The sequence below is a fragment of the Schistocerca nitens genome, chromosome 7 (genome assembly GCF_023898315.1).
Source record: "Schistocerca nitens isolate TAMUIC-IGC-003100 chromosome 7, iqSchNite1.1, whole genome shotgun sequence".
Taxonomy (NCBI): domain Eukaryota; kingdom Metazoa; phylum Arthropoda; class Insecta; order Orthoptera; family Acrididae; genus Schistocerca; species Schistocerca nitens.
This window is the reverse complement of record NC_064620.1, coordinates 357,569,837-357,583,275: the sequence shown is the minus strand read 5'-3', so window position 1 is coordinate 357,583,275 and position 13,439 is coordinate 357,569,837. Positions and strand designations below refer to the sequence as shown.

The 13,439-nt window shown below is 39.2% G+C and overlaps 1 protein-coding gene across 4 annotated transcripts in view; it reads right to left on the bottom strand.

Annotated features, from left to right (window-relative positions):
• The window catches only part of LOC126194770 (PR domain zinc finger protein 10-like), a 208,324-nt gene that overhangs the window by 165,382 nt on the left and 29,503 nt on the right, over positions 1-13,439 (bottom strand). For 3 of the 4 annotated variants that reach the window (XM_049933056.1, XM_049933055.1, XM_049933057.1), the window contains exon 4: positions 4,252-4,422. In XM_049933056.1, coding sequence (XP_049789013.1) covers positions 4,252-4,422 — 171 coding nt within the window. Of the gene's footprint in view, positions 1-4,251; positions 4,423-12,571; positions 12,757-13,439 lie in introns of those variants that run through there. The other variant, XM_049933058.1, reaches the window with a different exon arrangement.

Sequence of the window (13,439 nt, the reverse complement as noted above, 5' to 3'; positions counted from 1 at the left end):
ACAACCTCTGGTTCTGTCAGTCTATCCAGGTCCCATCTCCTGGAATTCCCGCTTTTTTGCAGTTTCTTCACTTTTAATCTACAGTTCATAACCATTAGATTGTGGTCAGAGTCCACATCTGCTCCTGGAAATGTCTCACAATTTAAAACCGGATTCCTAAACCTCTGTCTTACCATTCTATAATCTATCTGAAACCTTCCATTGCCTCCAGGTCTCTTCTATGTATACAACCTTCTTTCATGATTCTTGAACCAAGTGTCAGCTATGATTAAGTTAGGCTCTGTGCAAAATTCTACCAGGTGGCTTCCTCTTTATTTCTTACCTCCATTCCATATTCACCTACTACGTTTCCTTCTCTTCCTTTTCCTACTATCGAATTCCAGTCCCCCAAGACTATTAAATTTTCGTCTCCCTTCACTATCTGAATAATTTCTTTTATCTCATCATACATTTCATTAATCTCTTCGTCATCTGCGGAGCTAGTTGGCATATAAACTTGTACTACTGTGGCAGGCGTGGGCTTCGTGTCTATCATGGCCACAATAATGCGTTCATTATGCTAGTTGTAGTAACTTAACTGCACTGCTATTTTTTTACTCATTATTAAACCTATTCCTGCATTACCCCAATTTGATTTTGTATTTATAACCCTGTATTCACCCGACCAGAAGTCTTGTTCCTCCTGCCACCAAACTTCACTAATTCCCACTATATCTAACTGTAACCTATCCATTTCCCTTCTTAAATTTTCTAGCCTATCTCCCCAATTAAGTGATCTGACATTCCACACTCCGATCCGTAGAACGCCAATTTTCTTTCTCCTGATAATGACGTCCTCCTGAGTAGTCCCCGCCCGGAGATTGGAATGGGAGACTATTTTACCTCCAGAATATTTTACCCAAGAGGATACCATTATCATTTAACCATACAGGGAAGCTGCATGCCCTCAAGAAAAATTACGGCTGTAGTTTCCCCTTGCTTTCAGCCGTTCACGTACCAGCACAGCAAGGCTGTTTTGGTTAGTGTTACAAGGCCAGATCAGTCAATCATCCACATTGTTGCCCCTGCAACTACTGAAAAGGCTGCTGCCCCTCTTCAGGAACCACGTTTGTCTGGCCTCTTCCTCCGTTGTGGTTGCACCTACGGTACGGCTATCTGTATGGCTGAGGCATGGAAGCCTCCTCACCAATGGCAAGGTCCATTGTTCATGGGTGGACGGGACGGGACGGGACGGGACAGGGGGGGGGGGGGGGGGGGGCGCTTAGACTATTGTGGTGAAAAAAAAAGAAGAACAATTGAAATATTGTTAATTAATGCTCGTCTTGGACTTTGAGAGGATAAGACGTGTATTCAGATTCAGGATGAGAATGGACTTGGTTTTTAAGCCATCTTTCTCTTATGTGTGCCTGAACTTTGTTTCTAACCTTTGGATACGCGAGATTTACTTGACAGTGTTTTTTTATGTGGAGAATGAGATTTGTGTAAGTTAGATATTTAAATATACATTGCTAAGTGAAGCAAAAGAAACTGCCTACGTCTGCGTATTTTTATAAGTAGAAAGAGTCTTGAGAAATTCCTGTTCCTAGTAAATATGCTTTGGAGAAGAAGCGAAAAGGAGGTTGCAGCAGCAAGCTAACCAGCAAGGAAAGTTGGCTGATAATCTCAAGTAAATCGTATCGTTAAAGAAGCGGGAGTATACACACATACTTCAACACTTTAAGTCATCCGAAGCATTAGAACTGTCAAATATGTATAAGTGTTAAATATTTTTTTTCTTTTATGTTACTGTCAAATTTAACATTTTGTGAGTATCTTTTTGTGCCAGTCTTTAACCGGGTGCAGTCGACAATATCACAGGCAGTCTGTGTTTAGTAACCAATGACAGTTGTTCGAAAGTCAGAATGTCCGTCACTTCTGTAAATTTCAAACTGAACTTCGATTGAGTGTGAATGATATCCACTTAAGATAAGAGTCCTCAAAGTCTTTGTGGGTTACTGACCTGTTTAGTGATAATTACATAGTTTATTATCCACCAGCTGATAATGTTCATCAATCTGCACAAAGACAATAAATATACATCAAATGAAAATTAAATCTTGTGTTGACTTGAATTATTTAAAATTTGTTTAAGAACTGGACCCTGAAAGAAGACAAAGAACAAGGCAACCCAAGAGCAGTAATTTCACACTTGCCTACAGCTGAAATCACACAATGGAAAATCCAGGATGGAATAATGGCAATATTATGAAAAGGAAAGTTTGCTACTGAATACAGATTATTCAAGTAACACACAGGGACAACAAAAACACTGCTAAATGTGAGAGCTTTTGACCAAAAGGCATTCTTCTAAAGTAAACACAAAAAGAAGAGCATTCACATGACCACTGCCTCTGGCCAGTGAGCCTGGACCCCAAAGTTGAGTCAGTTGTTAGCAGATGAGAAGCACAAATGCAAGGAAGAGCTGACTACCCAAATCTCATAAGATGAGAATTAAAAAACTGTTTTACAGCAGCCAGAAAAACTAAAACACTGTTATACAGCATCACAGTGACCAGAAAAACTGAAAATTATCTCTACAATCAGAAGAACTTCCAGCAATGACATATCAAGTGATAAGAAAGATCCCTACATGTTTCAGGTTGCATGAATGTGGATTGCTCGACCTGATAGGTAATGGAAGAAGTGGTATATAAAAAGAAAAACAACAGATATGCTGGATCAAATTAATTCCATATGGAAATTATCAGAGCACTTGGAGAGATTGGGCACCAGTGCCCGTACAGAGTTCTAAACACAATCTGAAATGAAAATGCAATACCTACTGATTGACAACAAGGAAATATTGCTCCATTAGTTAAAAAGAGTGACAGGAAGAAGAGCACCAACTACAGAGGTTTAACTCTGTGATCCCATGGACTAAAGATCCTTCAAAATGAACTAATAAAACTGTTTATGTTTAATTCACACTTAAACAACAACTTGATTTTAGACCTTACAGAGCAACTACTGAACTAATTTTTGTCACACAACTGCTCTACAAGAAGTACTGGGAGAAAAATAAATCAACTTTTTTGTGGACATCAAGAAAGTCTACAACTGTGTACCAAGCAGGTATATATGAAAATATTTGTGGCCTTAGAAAGTTTCTGATAACATCATCATATGTGTAAGATGATTACATTATGAAACCAAGAACTGTAAATATGTCCAGAATCAAAGGTCAAGGTTGATCGTAACACAGAATGGGGTCCAATGAGGAAACTGTCTTTTATCCATATTCTTCATCAAAATTGATGAAGTTTTAAAAGCACTCAAAGGCAGGCTCCAAAATAATGCTTTAAATTTTGTTTCCAGAATGAGATTTTCACTCTGCAGCTGGAAGATTAAAACTGTGTGCCGGACCAAGACTCGAACTCGGGACCCTTGCCTTTCGTGGGCAAGTGCTCTACCGTCTGAGCTACCCAAGCACGACTCACATCCTGTCCTCATTGGCTGTGAGTTGTGCTTGGAGAGCTCAGATGATAGAGCACTTGTCCGTGAAAGGCAAAGGTCCCGAGTTCGAGTCTCGGTCCGGCAGACAGTTTTAATCTGCCAGGAAGTTTCTTAGTTTTTGTTGATCTTGGGCAAGACAGAAATGGCAATGCAAACCAAATTAGATCTTCGGCATGAATAACTCGTGAAAATGTTTCTTAAAATCAGTGAAACCAAGATAGTTTGCTCGACAGTGAATAAGAACTTTTCAACAATCCAACTGTGGATTGTAGATCAGGAGACACATATGACATTTTCAGACTTGGAGAGTATTATTTTCTCAGAGATTACCATACGCAAAGAAACTGGAACAGAATACAAAATGCTTGCTTCCAATTTCTACCATGCAGTACATCTGATACATTTTGACTGAAAATGTCCACAAGCGCCTAAGATCAGCTTGTACAAAATGTACTTCCTAAATATACTAACATATAAATTACAAACACCAACAGTTACTGGATCAAATAAAAAAAATGTCTCCAGTTCACAGAAAAGAAGTTCTTCCAATGTTGCTTCTAGAAAACAAATACAAATAAATAATGAATGAAGATATCTGACAACAACTAGGTTTAGGAATAAGCCTGCTAGACCTTTGACCTGAATTGACTGCAGTGGCATGGGCAAATGAAGAAGATGGCTCACCACAGGACCCATCCAGTTTGATGATTACGAATTTACATGCCTCTCAAACATAAGCAGACGGCAATTAGTACTTACCTGCTGTGGAGCAGACAGGGGTCCACCACAATTATTGGGTGATGAAGGCTCGGACTGAGAGACATGCACAATCTGTGGCATAGTTGTGGGCAGAGATGAGGCTACTGACTGGTACAGAACTGTCTCAACTTCACCATTCACCAAGCCCGATGCTGGTGGAGGCTCTCCCACCTGAGTAACATACAACAGATACAGTGTTAACAGTCCCAAAATGTGTTATTGATTAAAGTAATAACTAGCAGTGTTACCGTGACGATCATCCATAACACAGTGCAGTTTACCGTCATCATCCATCGAACAAGCACTGTTGGATAAATGCCTCCTCTACACTTTTCCCTCAACAAGCATCTCTCCACTGCCTGCTGAACAACCATCAGACTTCGAGTGATTTTTATATTAAAAGTCAATGTCTTACTGCTGTAAGTCAAAATTGGTAATACAAGACCGACTGTAAACCTAACCTAACCTAACCTAACCAACTTTCCTTTTGAGACCCATTGGAATCACTGTTTTGAAAGCACTATTTTAGTCGCAAAAAACACTCCAGGCAATCTTTTGTCTATACTGTTTATTTCTCTCCTTGTCTACCCGGCCACTTCTTCAACTGCCCTCAATATAAAAACTTATCAACTGCTTCTATAATTTTATTATCAATTTGTACTCTTTCTTTATTCATGTTATAATTAATTTACTGGTCTCCTTTGAAACTGTATTATGATCTTCCAATTGTAGTTGAATTTTATCTGCAGTAGTGTTGAACTGCGCAATGGCATCTTCAACGTAAAGGTTATTCACCAAATATGCATTCCCTCTTTATCTTCCCATTTTAACACTGACTGTCAGGCCCATCAATTGACATGATGCGAAAATTTCAATACGAATCACATGTATTGACAGGTTTCAGCATTCTTCATCATGTTGCAAGGGACATGTAGTTCGTAAAACAGCCAACACATGGCGAAAATGTATTTTCTAAAGCAGCCAGTAGTATGTGTTTGTAGTACGCAATCATGTTGTTGAATGGTAGCAGCTATTCATTTAGTATGTAAAGAAATGAAAGACAAGGCTTCTCATTTTCTTACAGAGGAAAAAATTTTGTTTGAATTGGAGCAAAATTTTGTTAAGAAGGACAGTGAGAACAAAGACGTCACCTATTCAGGTGATGATACTGACTTTGTGTAACAATAATTGCATCAAACTTCAAGTGAGTATTTCCCTTTTTGATATTGAAACAATTATTTACCTTCTTTTCTGGTGTTTCCTCATTTGATGAACCACGACACATTTTTTACTTTTACAGGTTCAGGAAACGAAAAGGGTGCAAAATGGCCATCAGCAGAAAGGCATGTTTCAGAATGTATCGCACCACAAAAAATAATACTATGTGAAAATAATGTGTAGTAATTCAAATAAGAGGCAGTCAAATGAAAACGAGACAGATGGGCCTTCCCACCTGTTGCCAAGGTTATTTCGCTTACGTTGCAGAAGTATCAGTGGGAAGCCCTTACACATCCTCTACGAAGTTCCAATATTTCCCAACGGATTTTCATACTTTTGGCACTCTGGAAAATACATTCGTGGCCATCAATTTGTTTCGGATAAAGAGATACGTGCCTGGGTACAATCATTGTTCTGTAAGGAACTGCAAACATTTTTCCATTAAGGCACTGACTGTCTTGTCTCTCAGTGGGATAAATGTATTAACAGTTATAGCAATTACTTTTGAAATAATAAATAGTTTACTTTCTTTCTTTCTGTTCTGTCTTGTATTCATTTGACTGTTCCTTATAATTATGATTTCAAGTTGATAGTTATCAATTACTGAAAGTAGAATAATAGATTATTTGGACTAGAATGGCAACAATTCAGAAAATGTTAAGAAAGCAAAGGCTGTTGTACCCTTGGTTCAAAAGTGACCGCATAAATGATGACAGGCAAAGGTTTGTAGAGATACGTGCACATGTGAAGAGATCTATGCTTGATGTGTACAACAACTACCACCATCATATCTTAGCAAAAGAACTGGCAGAGAACCTCCAGAATATTTCGGTCCTATTGACAGGAATGGGGGAAAGAAATACAGTAGAAGAAGAATGGGTAGCTCTGAAGGATGAAGTAGTGAAGGCAGCAGAGGATCAAGTAGGTAAAAAGATGAGGGCTAATAGAAATCCTTGGGTAACAGAAGAAATATTGAATTTAATTGATGAAAGGAGAAAATATAAAAATGCAGTAAATGAAGCAGGCAAAAAGGAATACAAACATCTCAAAAATGAGATCGACAGGAAGTGCAAAATGGCTAATCAGGGATGGCTAGAGGACAAATGTAAGGATGTAGAGGCTTGTCTCACTAGGGGTAAGATAGATACTTCCTACAGGAAAATTAAAGAGACCTTTGGAGAGAAGAGAACCACTTGTATGAATATCAAGAGCTCAGATGACAACCCAGTTCCAAGCAAAGAAGGGAAGGCAGAAAGGTGGAAGGGGTATATAGAGGGTTTATACAAGGGCGTTGTACTTGAGGACAATATTATGGAAATGGAAGAGGATGTAGATGAAGACGAAATGGGAGATAAGATACTGCGTGAAGAGTTTGACAGAGCACTGAAAGACCTGAGTCGAAACAAGGCCCCGGGAGTAGACAACATTCCATTAGAACTACTGATGGCCTTGGGAGAGCCAGTCATGACAAAACACTACCATCTGGTGAGCAAGATGTAGGAGACAGGCGAAATACCCACAGACTTCAAGAAGAATATAATAATTCCAATCCCAAAGAAAGCAGGTGTTGACAGACGTGAAAATTACCAAACTATCAGTTTAATAAGTCACAGCTGCAAAATACTAACGCGAATTCTTTACAAACGAATGGAAAAACTGGTAGAAGCGGACCTCGGGGAAGATCAGTTTGGATTCCGTAGAAATGTTGGAACACGTGAGGCAATACTAACCTTACGACTTATCTTAGAAGCTAGATTAAGAAAAGGCAAACCTACGTTTCTAGCATTTGTAGACTTAGAGAAAGCTTTTGACAACGTTAACTGGAATACTCTCTTTCAAATTCTGAAGGTGGCAGGGGTAAACTACAAGGAGCAAAAGGCTATTTACAATTTGTACAGAAACCAGATGGCAGTTATAAGAGTCGAGGGGCATGAAAGGGAAGCAGTGGTTGGGAAAGGAGTGAGACAGGGTTGTAGCCTCTCCCCGATGTTATTCAATCTGTATATTGAGCAAGCAGTAAAGGAAACAAAAGAAAAATTTGGAGTAGGTATTAAAATTCATGGAGAAGTAAAAACTTTGAGGTTCGCCGATGACATTGTAATTCTGTCAGAGACAGCAAAGGACTTGGAAGAGCAGTTGAACGGAATGGACACTGTCTTGAAAGGAGGATATTAGATGAACATCAACAAAAGCAAAACGAGGATAATGGAATGTAGTCAAATTAAATCGGGTGATGCTGAGGGGATTAGATTAGGAAATGAGACACTTAAAGTAGTAAAGGAGTTTTGCTATTTAGGGAGTAAAATAACTGATGATGGTCGAAGTAGAGAGGATATAAAATGTAGACTGGCAATGGCAAGGAAATCGTTTCTGAAGAAGAGAAATTTGTTAACATCGAGTATAGATTTAAGTGTCAGGAAGTCGTTTCTGAAAGTATTTGTATGTAGTGTAGCCATGTATGGAAGTGAAACATGGACGATAAGTAGTTTGGACAAGAAGAGAATAGAAGCTTTCGAAATGTGGTGCTACAGGAGAATGCTTAAGATTAGATGGGTAGATCACGTAACTAATGAGGAGGTATTGAATAGGATTGGGGAGAAGAGAAGTTTGTGGCACAACTTGACTAGAAGAAGGGATCGGTTGGTAGGACATGTTTTGAGGCATCAAGGGATCACAAATTTAGCATTGGAGAGCAGCGTGGAGGGTAAAAATCGTAGAGGGAGACCAAGAGATCAATACACTAAGCAGATTCAGAAGGATGTAGGTTGCAGTAGGTACTGGGAGATGAAGAAGCTTGCACAGGATAGAGTAGCATGGAGAGCTGCATCAAACCAGTCTCTGGACTGAAGACCACAACAACAACAACATGTAAAATCGCTAAGTGGATCTAAGGCTTCCATCAAGTAACTTGTTGACCAGTCTGATGTGGCAGCTGAAGATAGCAAAACAAAAGTCGAAGTTTTAAATTCCGTGTTTAAGATATCATTCACGTAGGAGTATCACACAAACATATTGTTCTTTGACCACTGCGCAGAGTCCGATATGAATGACATAGTAATAAGCATCCCTGGCACAGAGAAACAACTACCAGGTGTACCGGTATGAAATGAGCTTGTTTTTTTTTTTTTTTTTGTGAAAATGAAACACTAATTTTGAATTGAAAAGTAAAAACATTTTATTCATAGTACTGACCATTGCTTTCTATACATTTTGACCACCTTTCTGTCAATTTGTGAACACCACACCAATAGAAATGTTCGTCTTTTGAAGCAAACCAATCAGATACCCAATTTTCGACTTCTTCGTAGGAATCGAAGTGTTCCTCAGCCAATGTGTGTCCCATTGATGAAAGCAAAGGGGCCAAGTCTGGTGAATACGGCGGTTGGGGTAGCATCTCCCAGCCAAGCGTTTTGATTGTATCCTGAACAAGTTTTGCTTTGTGTGCAGGTGCACTGTCGTGTAAAAAAATTACTTTGCCATGTCTTCTGGCCCGTTCTGGTCTTTTCTCGATCAATGCATAGTTCAAATTGATCATTTGTTGTCTGTAGCGATTAGTATTCACAGTTTCACCGGGTTTTAGAAGCTCATGACACACCACACCTTTCTGATCCCACCAAACACAGAGCATTGTCTTCTTGCCGAATCGATCTGGTTTTGCAGTCGATGTTGATGGTTGTCCCGGATTAACCTATGATTTTTCCCATTTAGGATTCTTAAAACAAATCCTTTTTTCATCACCAGTAACAATTTGATGCAAAATTAATTTTCTTTCATGTCTTTGAAGCAAAATTTGACAAATGGTTTTTCGGTTTTCCATCTGTCTTTCATTCAATTCATGTGGCACCCATTTTCCACACGTTTGGATCTTTCCCATAGCTTTCAAACGGTCAAATTGTTTGTTGTGCAACATTTAGCATTGCTGCCCTTTGCTTCTGACTCAAAGTATCATCTTCATTCAATATTGCTTGCAATTCTGCATCTTCGAATTTTTTTGGTGGTCTTCCATGTTCTTCATTTCTTAAATCAAGATCATTATTTCTGAACCGTTGAAACCATCTTTTGCATGTTGCTTTTGATAGAGCATGATCATCATATGCCTTGACAAGCATTCGATGCAACTCTGCAGCACTTTTTTTCAAATGAAAACAAAGAATTAATGCTTTCCGCAAATCATCACTTTCTGGTACAACATTCGACATTGTTAACATGATGAAAACATATGATGATGTTTGTTCCATGACTTGATGTATACTAAATATCTTTGACAGATGTCATACCAACCAAACAAAAAAAAATTAAGGCTCGTTCACAACAAATGTTCCCTATCGACACATTTGTATCTTAACGCTCATTTCATACCAGTACACCTGGTAAAAGAGTTGAAAACAAATAAGTTACCATGTCTGGATGGAATCCCAATTTGGTTTTATAAAGAGTACTCTACAACATTGGCCCCTTACAAGGCTTGTGTTTATCATGACTCTCTCCCCAGTCACAAAGTCCCAAGTAACTGGAACCAAGTGCAGGCGACCTCTGTACATAAGAAGGGGTAAACAACAGAGCTGCAAAATTACAGGCCAATATCCTCAAAATTGGTTTGCTGTAGAATTCTAGAACATATTCTGAGTATCCTAGAGACTGAAAAGCTTAACATCCATGAATTAGCACAGTTTTATACAGCATCATTCATGTGAAAATCATCTTGTCTTTTTCTCACATAATATTCTGTGAACTGTGAATGAAGGGCAACAGGCAGATTCCAGAGTTCTAGATTTCTGCACTGCATTTGACACAGTACCCCATTGCAGACAATTAACAAATGTATGAGCATATGGAATAGGTTCCTTAGATATGCGAGTGGCTCGAAGCTGTACGTAGTATGTTGTCCTCAACAGCAAGTGTTGTTCAGAGACAAGGGTATCGTCAGGAGGGCCCCAGCAAAGTGTGATAGGGCCGCTATTATTTTCTATATACATAAACGATATGGCAGATAGGATGGGCAGCAGTCTGTGGTTGTTTGCTGGTGTCACTGTGGTGTAGGGGAAGGTGTCAAAGGTGAGTGACTGTAGGAGGATACAATATGACTTAGACAAAATTTCTAGTTGGTGTAATGAATGGCAGCTGGCTCTAAATGAAGAAAAATGTAAGTTACTGTAAATGTGTTGGAAAAAAAAAAAAGCTTTATGTTTGTTAAAGCATTAGAAGTGTCCTGCTTGACATAGTCACATAGTTTAAATATCTGGACGTAACACTGCAAAGCAATATGAAATGGAACTGGCTTGTGAGGAACATAGTAGGGAAGGCTTCAATTAATTGGGAGAATTTTGGGAATGTGTGTTTAATCTGTAGAGGAGACCACGTATAGGACTATATGTGACCTATTCTTGGGTTCTGCTCAATTGTTTGGAATCTGCACCAGATCGGATTAAAGGAAGACATTGAACCAAGTCAGAGTCGGGCTGCTGGACTCGTTACCTTTAGGTTCGAACAACAAGCAAGTGTTACAGAGATGCTTGTGTTACAGAGATACTTCAGGAACTCAAATGGGAAAAAGGCCTACCTACAAAAGTTCAAGAATTGGCTTTAAATTATGACTCTAGGAATATACTACAACCCCTAAATATTGCTGCTTTAGTGGTTGCGAGGGCAAAATCAGCTTAATTGCGTCACACACAGAGACATTTAAATGGTCATTCTTCTCACGTTCTACATGCGAATGGAACAGGGAAAAGCCCTAATAACTGGTACAGTGGGAAATATCCTCTGCCATGTACTTCACTTTGTAGAATATGGATGTAGATGTAGAAGTGGCTGGTCACTTTTGAGGGCTTACTTCTGTTTGTGCCACTCTAGCTCACTTTCACAAGAATTTAGTTGGAATGAAGACATTCCATCTTCTTGTCTTATCTCTGTTTTTATTTCGAAATGCTCTGAGATTTTCGCCATAAATTTAACCTCGGACTTTCATGTCTGTGTCTGTTTTATGACTGCAAGTGTTTTCACATGTAGACCTTGTTCTTTTAATATATGGAAGTGTGATTCACAGTCAACTGAGTCCTAGGTCTTTCAGAAATAAAAAAAATGTGCAGACTAAATTTTATCTACAATTTCTCTTACGTCTTAGCATTTACATAAGGTTCAAGATTTGCTAAGGATATGAACAGCCTGGTGTAAATCCTGCCTGGTGTTCTTCCATTTTTTGTTTCTGGTTATGTCCATGCCAAATCAAGAAGCTTGCACAAAAACAACAACAACTACTACTACTACTACTACTACTATCAAGAAGCATTTTGTATGCAACTGATATTAATGAGATTCCCTGTTATTATTCACATCTGTTCAGTCTCTCTTCTTGTGTAGTGAGTGAATTAACATACGAGGCGTGCTTTTAAGTAAGGTTCGTTTTGTTGTAGACAGTAGTAGTTCGCGTGCATACCCCAACGAGCGCATGCGTCATGTACCGGCATGTCTCCGGAACAACTGTGCTCAATTTCAGCTCTGCAGCTAACCTGTATGGCTCTGTTCTGTGCTTTCAAGATGTTTAAGACTATCAACTCGCCCGCCGCATGTGAGGTTCGCTCAGTGATACGGTCTTTGTCAGCAAGGAACCTGTCTGCTGCAGAAATTCATTGGCAGATTTGCAAAGTGTATGGTGATACTGTTATGAGTAAAAGCAAAGTGCGTAAGTGGGTATGAGAATTCAAAGATGGCCGTGACAACGTCCATGATGAAGACCGCTCTGGTCGCCCTTCTTTGATTACATATGATTTGGTGGCTTCAGCTGAAGCGAGGATTCGTGAGAACAGGCGCTTCACAATAGCAGGTCTCTCAAATGAATTTCCTGACATGTCGAGATCAGTGCTTTACAACATTGTTTCTAAACACCTAAAGTTCAGGAAACAATGCTCCCGTTGGGTCCTGAAACTCCTAACAGAGGATTATAAAAACCAAAGATTTGAGTGGGTGATGAAGTTCTTGACTCGTTATCACGATGAAGGTGATGGCTTCTTGAGTCAGATCATAACTGGAGACAAAACATGGGTTTCGCATATCACACCTGAATTGAAGCAACAGAGCATGGAATGGAGACACACATACTCACCTGTAAAGATGAAGGCCAAACAGACTCTATCTATCTATATCCGAATCCCGCGCCAGCTACTGCCGGGTCTGAGTGCTGATGAGTCCTCTCCATTTGAATCGGTCCTCCCACCACTTTTCTTCCTCCACTTGCTGCCAGGTCACACCTCTCCTTTCAACAGATATTCTCATTCCCATTTTCCACCGTGTTCTTGGGCGCCCTCTAGGTCTTTTCCCAGCCATCTTTAGTTCTTCCATAATTTTGGGGAGTCTCTGCCCATGCATCCTCTTAACATGCCCATACCATCTTAATCTCTTTCTTTCAATTTCTCCTCTCATACTTTCTTGTTTGAGGTCCTTTCTAATCTCTACATTCCTTACTCTGTCCATTCTTGTTTTTTCCCTTAACTGCTCTGAGAAATTTCATTTCCCCTTCTTGCAGTCTGCTCCAGCCCCTTTCTTTCATTGTCCATGTTTCTCCACCATAGGTGACAATAGGGAAGTAATAAATTCTTATACATCAGGAGTTTTGCTCTTTCTGAAACTTCATTATTCCAAATCAGATGTTTTATTGTTTGGTAGAAATTGCCTCCCTTCTGTAACCTCCTATTAATTTCGTTAGTTATTCTTCCATCCCTAGATATTTCACTCCCTAAATAAGTGAAACTTTCTACCACTTTGAGGGGTTCTCCATTCAAGGTAATATTTCCATTGATTCCTTTCTCTCTTCCAAATACCATTACTTCACTCTTATCTTTATTTATTTTTAATCCATACCTTTTCATTATTTCCTTCCACGCATCAAGCTGTAACTGTACATCTACCTCTTTATCACCCCATATTACCATATCATCTGCAAAAATCATCTTTTTGTCTTTTTCTTTTACTAT